At 31.1% G+C, this 18,002-nt stretch overlaps 2 protein-coding genes across 2 annotated transcripts; both read right to left on the reverse strand.

Moving 5' to 3' along the window:
* Positions 1 to 726: 726 nt before the first annotated feature.
* Positions 727 to 6,418, reverse strand: LOC134240673 (uncharacterized). Its single transcript, XM_062722737.1, has 6 exons — positions 6,369 to 6,418; positions 5,611 to 5,701; positions 5,028 to 5,257; positions 3,484 to 3,628; positions 3,022 to 3,162; positions 727 to 1,967 (listed from the first exon to the last, which is right to left on the reverse strand). Exons 2-6 carry the CDS (start codon positions 5,684 to 5,686, stop codon positions 1,777 to 1,779), a joined length of 783 nt encoding a protein of 260 aa, XP_062578721.1. The 5' UTR covers positions 5,687 to 5,701; positions 6,369 to 6,418; the 3' UTR covers positions 727 to 1,776.
* A 1,135-nt stretch (positions 6,419 to 7,553) lies between these two features.
* On the reverse strand, positions 7,554 to 16,628 carry LOC134240697 (uncharacterized). Its single transcript, XM_062722761.1, has 6 exons — positions 16,568 to 16,628; positions 14,986 to 15,104; positions 12,498 to 12,724; positions 9,776 to 9,920; positions 9,360 to 9,503; positions 7,554 to 8,872 (listed from the first exon to the last, which is right to left on the reverse strand). Exons 2-6 carry the CDS (start codon positions 15,059 to 15,061, stop codon positions 8,664 to 8,666), a joined length of 801 nt encoding a protein of 266 aa, XP_062578745.1. The 5' UTR covers positions 15,062 to 15,104; positions 16,568 to 16,628; the 3' UTR covers positions 7,554 to 8,663.
* Positions 16,629 to 18,002: the final 1,374 nt, after the last annotated feature.

The following is an 18,002-nucleotide window of genomic DNA, read 5'->3' on the forward strand; positions in this document are numbered from 1 at the left end:
TGTTTAACTGTTTACATTTTTTTTCTTGTATGTTAAGATTTACAAAAACTATGTGTCAAAATAGTGTTGATATTTGTCTGCATACCAAAACCATAAGTGCATTTTGTGTGGTCTACCCTTAGATGGCTAGTCCACTTTGGTTGGCGTTTTTGCAAACGTGGTTTGCCTTTTGTGGGCTTCTGTTTTTATTTTTGAACGCCAACTTTTTGCTTGTAATGTATATATGTTTTACAATTTTTTCTGTTATTTCGTACATTATTTTGACATGTAACAGGGGAGATCATTATACAACTTTACTTGTTTATGTAAAAGAATATTTGTATAAGGTTTTTTGATCTCCCCATTTATTATATTCTTTAATACTCATTGTCATTTTCAATAAATGACAATTCACACAAATATGGAGTTGTGATTTTTTATCCAGGAAGAAAGTGGAAGGTTATTTAGATCTCAATAATATGTAAACAAGCAGGTATTACATAAAACAGTGTCTCTTCAATTTTTTAAAAACTGCACAAATATCACTGAACACAGACTAACAATACTTCTGAGTTGGTTTTGCTTTCTCACATTTCTACTCTGAACTTTCCGGATTATAGTTTTATTTGATAGTTTTTCATTCATACACAACAAAATGACTGCTTTTCTGATTTATTAAGAAAAAATTTACTTTGTGAAAGTCAAACGATAATCCTTATCAAATGCGTCCCGAAATTTGTGAACATTCAAAAAGTTTGTTATTATATATCCTTGTATTTGCATAATGCTATGACAACATATAAGACTAAAGTCATGATATTATACAGAAAATCTGAAAACATTATTAACGAATCTGTGTCGAAGCACCCTTAATTATCCTGCAAAAAAGATAAGAAGTGTTTGTTTAAAGATATTTAGTTGAGCATATTGCTCTACAATTAATTAAAGAGCTAGTTTTTCTGTTTTTTCCTTTAAAAGAAACTGTTGTTTGATTACATTTATTGATGATGCATATATTCACCGCATATTTTTTTTCCAAAAAGCAATCAATCTGCAACTTATATATCATTCAAGAGAAATCTTGACATATTTTCTCTCTTCCTTCCATATAGAAGATGGTGTTATGATTTAAAATCAACTGTCAACTGAATCATAGCAGTAAGGATAAAACACAATTACATAATAGAAAATTTTAGCTTTATTCATGATTATAAAACACAAATAATAAAATATAATATATGATGTAAAATTACTAAAAACTAATATCACCGAGTAAAAGGTAATTATTATGCACACGTATACTCCAATAAACTTTCCGTAACAGTTACAAATAATAGAGTTCTAATTAAAAAACGTAAAAATATTTTAAATCAATCAAAAATAAAAAAAAATCGATGGTTGACCTCTAAGGGAGATGTTGGATAAGCATATTAATCTCCATATGTTTCACTTGTCGATGAGATGTTGGACCGCTTATGTCACACAATGGACGGCGCTTAATTTCTTTTGCATTCGTTGATCTTTAACAGTGACGGACCTGAGGTTTACATCACAGAAGACAGTAAAAGATACATGTACATGTATATCAAATTATTAAAATATAAGCTACATTCTGTATAACAAAATATTTGTTGACTGTGTTCTCGGGAAAAATGCGTTTTGTCGACCTTCGAACCGAACTTTCTGCCTTCGACTTAATAGGCTCAGACAAACAGTTCTACACACAAAAAAAATTAAATGAAGTAATTCAAAAACAAAAACCATTGAAATCAGTCAAGATTTTACTGTTATTTAACTTTAGGTGGGAAAGGACGTTTGTTTTTGTGTTTGCTGCCATTCGACTGATTGTGAGGACAGAAACGAGGGTTGAGTACCATAAAGTGTTGAATTTTGTGCTGAATAAGTCGTTGCCGAGGATAAATCGATATTTCCAGTTGGTTGTGCAGTAGATGTGACATACATGTACGTACAGGCAGGCTGAGTTGTGACTGTTGAAATAATGAAAAAAATCAAGAAATTGTCTCATCAAAAATGAATAAATAAAACTCTGTTTTGAATACAGAGTTCATACCCTTAAAATAAATTGCACGTGTTATATTTGGTCGATAAATAAAAAAAAAATATTGTGTGGAGAAAATTGTAATGAGTACATAAATTTTGCTAATCTAACCAAGTCCTAGAAATGTCAACGATGGTATTAATTTTGAAGACATTCATCTCACTTTTCAGCCTATTTTATCAGAAAGGGCAGTTGCAATTGATGGCATAGGTTATTATTAATCATTTTGTTCATTTTTTTGCTGGTAAATGCTAGATATTGAAATGTGATCAAATTGGTTTAGAAGTTCAGAAAAAGTTGGAAGTGTTCAAATATTAATGATCGACGTATGACAGAAAACGCATGGCAAAAGTAGAAATAGGTCCGTAGATTGACTACATGTAATTGACTTCAATACGAATGTTAAGAAGCATCTGGTAAAAATTGTGTCAGCCATTCATATATTCTTCATAATTTTTTCATCATATATTTGGAAAAAATTTCTTGTTAAAACGAACATAGATATTACTAGGGTCATATGATTCAAACTTCAACAATTTTTTTAAAAATAAATTTTAAAGAACTCATCAAACAACGTCGGTCCTTCGCATGAGACCCGCAAAGTCCGAGGTCCCGTGTCGCAGTAGGTGTTGACATGAAAAAGATCCCTCCCTGCTCAATGGCCCTGAGTGCCTAGTATAGGACAAAATTCTTAGCTCTGCACCGGCAAGTGGTGGCGTCTTCATAATATGAGTGAAAAATTCTCGAAAGGGATGTTAAATAACATACAATAAACCAAACAAGAACACAACCTTGCAAAGTCAATAAGCTCACTTTCATTTCGTACATGTACCTCACAATACACACTCACACACACCAGCGCGTTACTATATCCCTTATAACTTCTTCGCAAGGGGATAATTATGTTAGATTATGGTAGTTAGCTCTGCTTCGGAATTCGTTTGATTTCTAATGCTAGTAAAATTCAATGATTGCATGCTTACCAGAACTTGATGTAGTCTGTTCAGATTGACTCGTTGTAAGTTTTCGTATACAGACACACCAGCAAAAGAAAGCAACAACAAAGGCGAGCATTAAGATACCTGCAAATGCGCCACCAATACTACCCAATACTAGGTCAGTGACTATAAAAAGATCATATGATATAACTGTACTATTTCATAATGTATATTTTTCTTTAACTGATTGTTGTCCAAATTTCATTTTCTAGATGTATGCGCAAATTTATTATAACTAAGATAATGTATTTTTTGATTTGCCTTTGGTCGATTATTTCCCCTCAGATAGATAAACACAGCAATTATTTGTAACAAGCGCACGATGAATAAAGGTTATCATGTTATTGAAACATATAAATTAAGACTTTTACAACAAAAAGTATCAAAATTTCTTTTCCATTGGCCATCAATAATGTATAAACAGGTATAAATGTAGGCGATACTTACAACCAAGCCTTGAGGCAGTAATTAAAAACCTGAAACTGACACTGTGTGTTGATTTTCCATTTTGAGGATCAAAATTAACGTAAAGTGGATCACCAACGTCGGCACAGAATGTTAAGTTTGAATACGAACTGGAACAAGTAAAGCTCTGCAAAAATGAATAGGGACTGAAAAAAAAATTCATTTCCATGTACACATACAAGCTATGAGTATTAAAAAAATAAGCCTCTTCCCAATTCTCAAAAATAGGAAATAAATAGAAAATATTTAACTTAGAGACCAACAGGACAAAATTGGCTTAGGTGAAGTCATGATTAATTTTTCCTGTAAAATGTTAAATACAATGTATAATTTGTTCTTTTTATGACCATTTAAAATACAAACCTACATGTACACTATGTTTCATACTTGATCCTTATGGATACATGTTAGAACATCACCAAACCTGAGTTCATGTTTACAAACTTGAAGGAATGTTTCATTCAGAAGACTTAAAATATGCATGTATCAAAACTGGGGGACATTATTTGCAAAAACTTTAATACCAAAATTATGGATCAGTATTTTTTTTTCAAGGAAAAAAATGTATACTGATATTTAATTAAGATTTTTGAAGTTTGATGCAAATATATTATCTTCCATTTTCGACCCACCTTACCTTGGTGATGGGGGTCATCATATTTCTATGTTAAATTACAAACTCTTATGAATGATTAAAACATGCTGCATACAGAACAAATTGCCATATTCTTATCTTTTAGTATTTGAATACGATCTTTAAACAACCAAAGGCATGATTGTATTTTCTAAGTTAAAAAGCCATGTACTAAATTAAGGTACTCCGATCCTCAGCCAGGTAGGATAACTCTTAAATTCATAATTAAATTCAAAAAGTCCAAAAATGAAGGTTTTTTCATGCAACAGTTTTCATGTTATGTCTCTCAATATGCTTCAAGGCTCTTTGAAGTTCTCAAAAAGGTCTTACAAAAAGTCGAAATTTTTATCCCATAAAAGTGTTTCAAAATTACATATTGAAAGAAACTGAGTAGAATTTAACTTTAATTATATAAACACCAATCTTTATTAACATGATATGAAATAAGAAGTGATTTGTGGCGTTATGCAATGATAGGAATGTCTTTATACACTATGCATTATAAAATTATTAAAGTAAATAGAAGAAGCTGGAGTACATTTTATCTATAAAAATCATGCAGTTTCTTCAAAAGCCTGGATACATATGAGTTTTAACTTTAAAACGAATTTGTTGATCGAACCTGAATTGAAAAATGCATAGTAGGCGTTTTTATTCGCATTTCCTGAAAATCTGTTTGAGGTTTACAAAATTTCCTTATATATTATGATTAACTTTAAAGATGAGGTTTGAAGAAGTGTGTAAAAACTAATTTTTTTGAGTATTCAGTGACATTTTTGTGAGCATTTTCAATTAGTCAATGTCTGATTTTCAGAACCTGAGGGTTGGAGTACCTTAAATAAACATGAAATATGAGGAAATAAAACCAGTTAATTAAATGTCTTATTTATACCTTTAATTTTTTGCCATTATATCCAGACTTAAATACTATCTCCACACTGCAGAAAAAATCCTGGAACCACGTTGGTGAAACACAAACTTGATATTCATAACTGGTTTGTTTCCCCTTTTCCTGGAAGGACATGTAGGGACATGAACTAACTGTTTGTCCCCGATAATCAAGGTGTATTTGGCGATCTTCGTTTACTTCTTCGAAGTTGACACAGTCCTTTCCAAAAATATCTTTTAAAAAACAAATAACATTATTCATGTTATTTTAAAATGAAAATTGGCGCTTGTAAGTTTTCAAAACTTTTCTTACAAGCTTTGTATTCAGTGCATTTCATTACATATGATTGCCGCTTTTTATTTATTTTAAGTAGATTCTTTTTTGTGAAACATTAAAAAAGGATACTGATGAATTACACGAAAGTATCCATAATATTTTTTTTTAAAATTAGATTTAACAGCCATTTTAAAAATGTACATGCATTTTTAACGAGTTATAATGGCCTCAATTATATTTGAACATTATATATTAGTAATTTTTATACATAACGAACAAATTCTCATTTAATATTAAGAAAGCTATTTACATTCTTGAGTCTCTATTCCTACAGCAATTTGACGAGCATAATACATAGCGAACAGGATGGTGCATCTTAAAAGCATTTCGTTCCGTATTGTCTAAAATTAAAAAATAATCGCCATCTTGCTGAAAGAAATCACTTTAATGAATAAAATGCGATCAAGGTTAAAATTAAACACAAAAACATACACTGTAATTCCGTACTTTTTTCAGTGTTTTTTATGCATGTCATGACAAAAGTTAAGAAACAAAATAATATCTTAAAAGAAAGTTAAAAAAAATATTTATGAAAAATTAAAGGAATAAATACAGTATTCTTCGTCAAATGTAACTGGGCTGGAATTTTTGTTTTAGAATAAAAAAACTGTTTATATACATGTAACAGGTATACAGTCAAATATATTGTATAAACAGAAAATAGATAAACACCATACTGGAAATAGATTGAATGATAATTAAGCTATTTAAGCAAATATAAGTCTTTAACATACATATTAATTGTACTTAAATCACCAATTTACTTTGTTTAATCTTAATTTAATTTAAGCACCCTAAGTGTTATAATATATATGACTTTGTGAAGAACAATTATTACAAATTCTCCGGATGTGCGTAGATGTCGTTTGCAGAAAAAAACCTTCTGTACAGCGTTTGTTTGTTTGTTTGAAGTTATGACTGCTAATTGGTGCATGAATATTATCTCAAAATTAGTACAGGTGGAATATCAGATATCAAACTTTTAAATTAATACATCACTTACCTTACCTTTGACCTAATTTCAAAATGAAAATAAACGCAATTGTAATTTAGGAACACCCGTGACGTAGACAATGTGTGTAATGTATGGATGGCACTGCGGACAACTGCGAATGTGTTCAGTTGTTCACTCAACATTTGACTATGTGCAGTAAGAAAGCAGTAATTGATATTTAATCTCTTATTGCCTAAACTGAATTAAATTGTAGAATAATCCCGAAAACCTTATACATACAATTTCTCATCCTTGCAGATATCCTATTTGCAGTTATTTTATTTCATAGAGGAAAAAATGAACCTTTAATAAAATGTTTTATTACCCTTGACCAAAATTAAGTTATTTTTTGTAACGCAGTAGATTGAAAGGGATATTTTTTTGCCTTTTTGCTTTTAATTCGGTCCACCAATAAAAATGATAGGACCTGTCGTAATACTTAATTTAATAACTTAAGCATAATTTTGTCTGTGAGTTAAAAGCAAAATGTTTTATTTCAGGGGTTCATCGATTGCAATAATTTTTGGCAATTTCCTGCATCTTCGAATTCACAGCCTCTACATTTTTCCAAGCGGCCATACTGTCTTTAAAAGTTAATTTCTCTTTATTATAGCAATGTATCATAAAATAATTTTTCATCTGAATTTATAATATAGAACCGTAATAAATTTATTCCCAATATGCACCATTTATTAGAGATATAACTTCACATATTATAAGACATTACAGATTGTAAATTGTCTTGTTTACTGAAATTTTATTGCGTTCCGTGACTTTGGTTGCTGTCTTTGTTTTGAGATAACTTTCATCACGATAATAATACTTTATTTATTTAAATCAAATTCGTTCTGTATTATTCAAATCTGTTTACTAATTCTGGTTTTTATTTAAGGTTAAATTAACAAACAAGTTATGTCAAAGGTGTAATGATTTTATAAATGATCTTCGAAATTACAGTTAGAATCCAAAATAAACACGTGTATTTATAACTTGTTTTACTTGATTGAAGGTTTTTATACATTGTTGAAATATAGTTAATACATTATTACGGTTTTCTATTGCTAACCATAGTACTTAAAGTATAGTTTACTTTAGTTAATATTTTGTTCGTGAATTTGCTGCCAAAAGAATGGCGAAGTATCAACAGGTAAATGTGGAACATAAACAATAATGCTACAATAAAAGTTTTTCATCTTTATTCATAAACTTTGTCTAAAAATAAAATTAGAAACAAAAACAATTTACGAAAGTCAAAAGAGTATATACATTTCTACTCCTTTGAAGCCTATTTATATTTCAATCTTCTTTTTTCAAATAGATAACCTTTAATAAAACATCTCAGATCATCAAAATGCAAACTGTGGATATGCATACAATGCCTTTTTGTCTCCCTTTTAGATGAAATATATGGAAATGACGAACAGTATTCAAGATCATAAATCCATAAAACAATACAAAATAGAAGCAGAGAACAGTTGCTATGATTGTTGTCACGTAAATGATTTTTTATGAAAAAAAATCTCCGTTACATTCTAAAAAAGTAGAATGCATCAATAAAAGACTTTTTGACCTGCAATATATTCAACTAGGCAAAGTAGAAAAAGTAATGCAAACATGATTATACAATTTGTTAATTCCTTTATACAGTGGACTGACCTCATAGGATATCGTTGTTAAAATTCATTGGTGTGCTATCACAATGGAGTTTTCATAAATTTGTCAAGTCAAATACTGTATATATATCAAAAACAGTGTAAAATATGAAAAAAAAAATTTGTAAAACAAGAGGGGAAAACTGAGGGAAAAAAGGTGTCAGAAATGACATATTCTCCAACCATAAATCATGAGACATCCTTATTTTTAATTTAAACTTACTAAAGAAAAGTAGAAGGAATGCATGTACACTTCAAATTCTGACTAATCAAACAAAAATTACTTTCTAATATAGAAAACAACATAATACAGACACTGGGACGGTATGATGTATAAAAAACATTTATTCTTGATATTCTGTGTTTGCACCTTACAATAATTATTATTAAGAATTTGCTTCAAACAAATTTATGCATACGAAAAAAAGTATTGCTTAAATCAAAAGAAAATAAAATCATTTTTGTTCACAGTAGATCTAACAGATACATATGTTGGAAGCATAAATAAAAAGATAATACGTCACAATAATACATCACGGTAAAAATAAGGTATTTTATTCATCTGACATAATTATATGATTTTGTAATATACACAAAAACTTATATAATAAATGCCCTTGGATTTCTAGTTCAGTGATACTAGCAGATAGTCTTCGACTAGTTTAGGACGTCATCATAACTTGGTGGGGTTGCTGACGCTTGTTTTTGTGTTTGCTGCCATTCGGTTGTCTGTGTAGATTGAACTGGGGGTTGTGTAACATAACCTGTTGAATATTGTGTTGAATAGTTCGCTGTAGGGTAAAGAGAGGTGTTTCCAGTTGCTTGTGCAGAATATGTGGCATAGGGAAAGGCAGGCTGAGTAACAGCTTTGGGATAGAAAATTAGGTTTAAAGCTTTATAATTCATTTTCTTAAAAGTTGTTAAACCTAATGCCGTTGTCGTGTAAATCACATAAAATATATAAAAATGAACTGTATAAACTTGCTTTCCAAAAATCAAATTAGTAACATTTCAATAATTTATAATGGAAACAAAATTGATTATACGTCATCAATGCAAATGAAATGCATATTAAACTTAAAAGAATGACCATTTTTAAATCTCACTTTAAATACAAGTTGTTCAATATTAGATGCAAAAATCAATTAAAGTGTTGTTTATCAATTTATTACATAAAGTTGACAATGGCTACATGAAAAATTGCCATAAAATTATTTACAACCTTAGACTGAATTTATTGCTTCAAATGTTTGCTTTTAGAATATTAAAAAAATCCAGGTGGCAAACATCTAATCAACTCCTGTTGTATGAAAAAGGAAAAGAAAGTTCCTGTATTTATAAATTCATGCTTACTTGTAACTTGCCCCGTTTGATGGATTACACGTCCCGCTGTCGGCTTTCTTCTGCAGACACACCAGCAAAATAGACCAGTAAGCATCGTTATAAACACAAGACAGCCGATAACTCCCCCAGTAATGGCCAAAACTATTTCACTGTCTGTAAAGTAAAATCTTAGAGTAATGACAAAAATTATAATTTGAAATTATAAAATCTTCAGTTTCATTACCGTGAAATTTTCCCTTAACATCACCAGAAAAAATATCTTTATTTTTGCCGAGGCTGCAGTACTTCAGCCATATATGGACACAATAAAACATCAAAGATACCGGTATTTATATCTGATTGGACATATACATGTATTGTAAATACCCTATTATATATATTTCAGCATTTACCACAGATATTTAATTAATCTATGAAATACTTACGATCAACATCCTTTTCAGCAGTTACAAGAAATCTGAAATTGACATCAGATGTTGATTTCCAATTACGTGTTTCAAAGTAGACATACAATGGATCATCTCTGTCTGTGCAGAACTTTGATGTATAAGAATTTGAACACGTAAAACTCTGCAAAAGAAATTGCAATTTAATATTATACAAATTTTACTGAAGGTTAATACATAATATATAAGTACATAATGTTCATATACATATATATATATATATATATATATATATATATATATATATATATATATATATATATATATATATATATACATATATATATACGATTTCTTGATGTTGGTCTTTTAAATTGTAATCTTTTAACATCAAAATCAAAAGGAATCCTTTTTAAGTTAATAGATAAAGAAAACTTCAGTTTCATAAAAAAAAAATACAAGAACTAGTTAATCTTCAAACTAGCAAAAGCCAAAACTTGAAAATCGGGTCTTCCTTAAACCAACTGAAGCGATCTAAAATACTCCATTGTGAAGACCAAACAAGAGTCCTGAGCACTGTGGCTAGGGAAAAAAGCATAAATTGATCAGTTCAGTATTGAAGTTTAAATTCATAAGTGACCTCAACCTTCCTACATGCATATTGACTACATGTGGATTTCTACCCTTTAAGTTTGAACTAACATTGCCCTCCCCCCCCCCCCCCCCCACCGGACCAACCAACCCACCACACATCAGGATCTGAATAAATCTACATTTACACTTCCTAAAGATGCTTCCATTTATAAATTTGTCAATTGAAATCATTGCTTGGTGTTCTTTAGAAACAGATTTTATATATTCCTATGCAAAACATTGCTCATCTATTCTGGACTCACCCTACCCCAGGGGATCATGATTTGAACAATCATGAATCTACACTGCATGAGGATGCTTCCATATAAATATAACAAATCATGGCTTTGTTGTGTTTGTGAAGATCTTAAAAGATTTTTCCCATATATTCCTATGTAAAACTTTGATTGTCTATTGTGGACCCACCCTACCCTGTGGCTCATGATTTGAACAAACATATTTACACTATTGGAGAATATGCTTCCATACAAATATGACTCATCAATGCTTTGCTGTTCTTCCGTAGACCTTTAAAAAATTTTTCCAACATATTCCTATGTAAAACTTTGTTTGTCCTTTGAGGAACCATCCTATCCCCGTGGATCATGATTTGAATTAGCTTGCATCTTCACTACTTGAATATGCTGACATTTATATATGTCTTGATCAATGATGATGGTGGCCTTTGTTGCTCTTGAGAATATTTTTTAAAGATTTTTCCTATATTTATTTCAGTGTAAAATTTTGATCATTCCTAGTGTTCTCATCCTACCCTTGGATGTCATAAATTGAAAAACTTGAATCTACACTTCCTGAGGATGTTTCCCCATAAGTATCATTTTGCCTGGCAAACATTTTTATAACATATATCATGTATATATCACCAAATTTTCATTATCTCTGAATTATCTCCCTCTGAATTAGGGTGCATCCTTTCCTTTGAACAAACTTGAGTTCCCTTCACCCAAGGATGCTTACTGCAAGTTTGTTTGAAATTGGCATAGTAGTTCTGAAGGAGATGTCGAAAATGTGAAACGTTTACAGACAAATGGGCAGAGGAAAGGGCAGACAGACAATAGGCAAAATGTGATAAGAAAAGCTCACTTGAGCTTTCAGCTCAAATGAACTAAAAAGGTTTTTTTAACATATTATTTAGATATAAACGTGTCAAAGACAGATAGATTAGACACAATTTACAAACTAATAAACTTAATACCCCACACATTTAACAAAAGCAGAGGCAAGGAAATGCTTTTCAGACTCAAACATATTAAAAAGACAACAAAGTGCAGCGTTATTAAGGTTCATAAACCCTCTGCTCACTCATATAAAATGTTGCTTTAACTTTTATCATTTTCCAAAAGAAATATATTTTATAAGTGAAATACAAACAATTATAATATAGCTTGCGGGGCAAAATTAAACAAAAAAGACATTTCAACTTGACAAAACTATACAGGAATAAAAGACATTTATGTCATTAAGAGTTATCTCTCTTATCAGAGTACCAATGAACCTTAAATGTGTGAAGTATTCTTTAAGTCTATTAGTTTATAACATATACTTGATCTACTTTAAAAATTAACCAAGAAACATTAAAAGGTGATGATCAATATACCCAAATCTTTCACTCTCTATCATGTTTTTACTTAAAAAAAAACTTTCTTTAAAAAGATTTAAACATTTTAGGATTAAGAAAATATTTTTTGAAATCACTGATTTTTAAAATCATTCACATGATTTGACATATAGTCAAACCTTCTTAGCTGAATTTGATGAGACCAAAATTTCTGAGAATTTGAGATATACATGTATGTGAAACACAGTTTTAAAAAAAGGAAGGCCAACTCATTGAAACATATCCCTGGTACATGTATTTGAGATATATGTTTTAATTAAATAAGTACAACTGTAGTAAAAACTCAGTATAAAATAATGCCTCTTTTAAATTTCTAAATACAACATGGTTGCATCATTTCAAATATTGGAACCACTGATAGTTGCCAAATATGAATCTGACATATGAACACTTTCAAGACCAAAACTTTACAAATATATTCATTGTGATATCGCGCGTGGTGGGAAAACATCTTGGTTTGATGATGAAGAATTATAGATATACATTTACCTTTAATTTTCTTCCACCGTAACTAGACCTAAAAATTATTTCTACACTGCAGTCTGGATCTTGGAACCATTGCCGTGTAACACAGACTTTATATCTATCCTTGTTATCCTCTCCCTGTCCCTCAAAGGACATGTAATAACAGCGAACCTTTTGGCCTTCATAATTGATGTGAATTTGGCGATCTTCATTAACTTCTTCCAAAGTGGGACAAGAATTCCCAAACGTATCTTTTAAAACATAGGTAATCAGAGATTACAGAGCTCACCTCAACGAATGTTGTCTTTAAATAAGGCAAAGTCACACAATTAACCAACAAAAAATGTACATTCCAAAAATGAAAATATCTAAGCAATTTTGATCTGATACTTTGAAGTAGACCAACATAAAAAATTTAAAGTAGTTCTTCATGAAAATGTAATTCAGCATCTAAAGCAAATTTGAGTTTTCAGCTCTTGATGCAACATTTGTGCAAGTTTGGTTTATACAATGTTATAAAAGCCTTAAAGTTTTTTGGTAATAGACCTGCAACCATAACTTTAACCTGGTCTATTATCTGAAAAATATATATGTCGAATTCAGCATCCGAAGCAAGTCCATTAGTGTGCATCCTAAGATGTATCGTCCATGCAAGTTTGCACATTATAAGGCTCATAGTTAATTGGAAATGAAACATACATCAAAAACTAACATTTTCACTCATCCACAAAATGTAGGTCGGATTCAGCATCCGAAGCAAGCCTGGTAGTATGCAACCTAAGATATATCATCCATGCAAGATTGGTCATTAAAAAACTCATAGTTACTTGGAAATGAAACCTGCACCAAAAACTTTTACTTGTTCACTCAACCGGAAAATGTAGGTCAGATTCAGCATCCGAAGCCCGGTAGTGTGCATCTTTAGATTTATCATCCATGCAAGTTTAGTCAACATAGGGCTTAAAGTTACTTGCAAATGAAACCTGCTCCAAACACTTTAACCTGTTCACTCAACTGGAAAATGTAGGTCAGATTCAGCATCCGAAGCAAGCCCGGTAGTATCCATCCTTAGATGTATCATCCATGCAAGTTTGGTCAACATAGGGCTTATAGTTACTTGGAAATGAAACCTGCACCAAAAACTTTAACCTGTTCACTCAACCGGAAAATGTAGGTCAGATTCAGCATCCGAAGCAAGCCTGGTAGTATCCATCCTTAGATGTATCATCTATGCAAGTTTGGTCAACATAGGACTTACAGATACTTGGAAATGAAACCTGCACCAAAAACTTTAACCTGTTCACTCAACCGGAAAATGTCTTTTATCAGATTCAGCATCCGAAGCAAGCCTGGTTGTATCCATCCTTAGATGTATCATCCATGCAAGTTTGGTCAACATAGGACTTACAGATACTTGGAAATGAAACCTGCACCAAAAAACTTTAACCTGTTCACTCAACCGGAAAAAGTAGGTCAGATTCAGCATCTGAAGCAAGCCTGGTAGTATGCATCCTTAGATGTATCATCCATGCAAGTTTGGTCAACATAGGACTTACAGATACTTGGAAATGAAACCTGCACCAAAAAACTTTAACCTGTTCACTCAACCGGAAAAAGTAGGTCAGATTCAGCATCCGAAGCAAGCCCGGTAGTATGCATCCTTAGATGTATCATCCATGCAAGTTTGGTTAACATAGGGCTTATAGCTACTTGGAAATGAAACCTACACCAAAAACTGCACCAAAAATGTTAACCTGCTCCAAAAACATTAACCTGGTCATTCCTTTGCTAAAATTGCAGCATCTGAAACTTTGACTGGTATGTACAATGAAACACACTAGAACCATCTTCCATGCATGTCTAATCAATATAGGACATAGAAGTACTTAAAAAGAAAACTGCTCCAAAAAACTTAACCTTAACCCGGGACGCCGACGCCGACACCGACACCGACACCGACGCCGACACCGACGCCGACGCCGACGCCGAGGGTATTACATAAGCTCCCCCAACTTCGTTGAGGTGAGCTAAAAACACATATTATTATTATCATCAAAATTACATTTTTTAGGTGGTTACATGTATGAAGTGCAATCATAAAGCTGATTGTACATTGTGAATTCATCCTAAAAGTTCTATTCATTAATATCTTTCAAAATGCGAGAATTTTGAAATGCTAAAATATTTCATGATAACAATGTAGTTTTGAACAAAAATGTGAGAACTCAATGGACCTGCACCTATTAAATTGATTAAGAGCAAAAATAAATCAGTTATAATTGGTACATATGTAGTCGTTCTCTAATTAAATCATATGATATCTTTAAATTGATTGGATCAAGAAAAAAAAGAGTACATTTCAAGATGCACTTATCTTATAGGTTAAGAAAGTTAGGAAACACGGTATATTAATTGGTTAGGGCCTCCATAGCATTTTAACATATTTAATTAGATGGTACTCAATATACCAATGTATGTGGGACTGAAACATAGCAGTACCAAGAAAACTTACATTCTGTGGTCTCTATTGCTTCTGTAAACTGACTTGCGAAGTATGACACAAAGAAGATGGTACATCTTATAAACATTCTGTTTCTCTTTTGTCTCTAAGAAATCCTTAGGTACTTCTTCCTAGCAGCAAGAAATTAATGTCCTAGGACCTAAAAAAGGTCAGAACTTCAATAGATACATAATTTGAATTACAAGAAAGGAAGATGGGGAACTTTATGGCAAACCAGACAAGGATTCGAACCTGGTTCCTCTGAATCTCTAAGCAGTAGCTAAAGATAGAAACTGAGCTTTCTTACCGCTAACTAGTGATTAAAGCTGCCTGACCATCTAGCTGTAGAACTTCAGAGTTCTGGTTTTATATGTGTCTTTGTTTACGGTTACTTTGAAATTTACTGATGAGATAGAATTTATTATGGACTGGAGGCAAACCTAGGAAAATTTCATAAACAAAATATCGAATGTTGTGTAGTTGTTGCTATAAATTTTACTTCTCAATAAACAGTGTTTTTTTTTCATTTGTTACATGTTAAAAATCAATTGTTTGAAATTACATGGCGATGTAAAACGCATTTTATTTTGGTTTGAAGATCATTAATTAGGGGAATTAGTAAATAACATGTATGTAGTTTACATTATCATTTGCTTTTGCTACAATTATGAAATTCGTTCTTGAAATTCTAAAAAAAAATCTAAAACTACCCAGGTATATGTACACTAGCTGTATCAAAGATCTTAGATAGAAGCTGAATATATTCTTTTAATATTTTACGTACATATAGGGATTACAAATATCTTTTATTGAACTTACATGTACGACAATTCTTTCTTTATTATTCATATATTTTTTTAATTTTTGGTGAAAAAAGACCATGCAGGCCAGGCTTGATAGACATTTATTTCTCGCAGTATTATTTTATCATGACTGTGCATGCACCTCATGCACTGAAACCTATTTGTATTCAAGTATCTTTAAATCTACACGTCATGTATTTGGATCACGGCAAAACAAATTTTTCAATCCATTAATATAATACCCCATTCACATAAAATAATTAAATTAAATTATTATATAATAAGGAGATCAACATACTACGTACAGTACTGTAGTACATATACATGTAACTACATTGTAGTGCTTAATTTCTAAACATACAAAACACCCCATCCACATATCCTAAAAAAAGTAAGATTTTTTTTCATTGAAATGTGATTTGTCTGGATTTCCTTACCTAGAAAACTAAATACAAACAATATTTATTGCAAATAAACTTTGCGAATTGTCGTTTCTAAACTGTATGATCTTATGGAAACTTAACAAGAAAAGACGATCAAAATCCACTGACCGAAAATTCATCATAATCATGATAATGATACATAAACGATTTAGATTACCTACTCGGGCGATAAAAGAAAAACACCTGACAGGTACATTTCCGGGTGTTTTCAGGTGTGAGGGGCTACCGTATAGTGGATATCGTAATAATTTTAAACTTATATTAACATTCAAAGAAAGGAATTTTAAATTAGGTCTGATATAAAAAAAATTACGTCAATTATTTCAAATAAAATAAACACATATAAACTTACCTCTAATCCTTGTTTCGAAATGTCAACAAAAGCACCCGTTCGTGACGTTGAATAAAAACAAAGTAAGGCGGGCCGTGCGTACAATAATACTTGTATTTAGTCTAGTATTAATACAAAGATTAAAAAAGTGGCCTCTAGCTCTTAATCTTATATATACAGCTGATAACTGAATACTGTATATCAGAAGAGAGTCTAAAAATGGGCATTCTTGCTCGTTATAAACTACATGTAGCTGGCTCGCTGTTCTGTTGAGTTATATGGTTTTACGAGGGTTGTTTGAAAAATTCATGGACAACTGTCACATCGTTTTTATTTGGCATCATATAATTACATGTATGTTATCCAAATTTGGTATAAATATTTTTACAATAAATTCAAATGATTTGTATTAAATTTTCCAAAATATTATGATTTATTCAAAACTTATCCAGAATTGATTACTCAAAAATCGGATCGCGGAGGGGGTCAAAATTTAGTAAGTTACAGACAATACATTATATGTCTGTAGTCATATTCTCTAAGCAAAACGAAAAATAAACTAGAAATTCAAATTAATAATTGTTACATCGATTCGTATACCAAAGAGCTTATGGCTTTATATTTTGCTTTGTTAAAAATAAATCAACTTGAGAAAATAGGTAGTCCTCATTGAATACGACAAAAACGATGACGTTTTAGAACGTCATGGAGCAGCAGATAACGATGTAATTTTGTGTTTTACTCAGAAAAAACCCTGAATAAACTCTAAAAATGTTGGAGGAATAACGAAAATATGTCACAAGCGAGTTGTGCATGTGTGTACAAATAGTAAAAGCAGTATTTGAGTGAAAGAGACTATGTATCGGATGAGGACAATCTGTGAAGCTACGGTTTAACTGTAAAAATCTGAGCAAAAACTTTAAAAAGTTGGAACGTCAAGGAAAGACATAGGCGATTCAGAGTTACGTATCCTGTGAAATCAGAGTTAAGTAATAAAAGAAAATAAAACCTTAACAAAGAAAATTGTACAACGAAAGCAATTCTAAAAAATAAATGTCAAGTATTGGAAAAAGGATTTAATGAGTGGGCATTGAATTAGACTGTGTGAAATGTGTAGGGGTAGCATTTCTTAGAAATTATTGATGCTATGTTTTGACGTTACATTGCCGTTAAGTGTGCTCCGCGGCTAAATGTTGATTTTAAAATTAAGTAAATTGATTACTGTTAAATCGAATGGAATGAAACTTCACACATCAACAAAATAAATATTTTTACATATTATATTGTGCTTATTTTAAATTTCTAGTGAGTAATATAACGAAGATTCAATCGTCTACGAACTTTTGAACGACCGTCGTATAATACTAGTTTTACACAGTCATGTATAACAACTGGATAACGTTGTTCTAGATTTGTTCTCAAACTTTCTGTTATGATTACTGTACATAATGT

The sequence above is a fragment of the Saccostrea cucullata genome, unplaced genomic scaffold (assembly GCF_032062105.1).
Source record: "Saccostrea cucullata isolate Sc308-1 unplaced genomic scaffold, CSIRO_AGI_Scuc_v1 ctg259, whole genome shotgun sequence".
Classification (NCBI taxonomy): domain Eukaryota; kingdom Metazoa; phylum Mollusca; class Bivalvia; order Ostreida; family Ostreidae; genus Saccostrea; species Saccostrea cuccullata.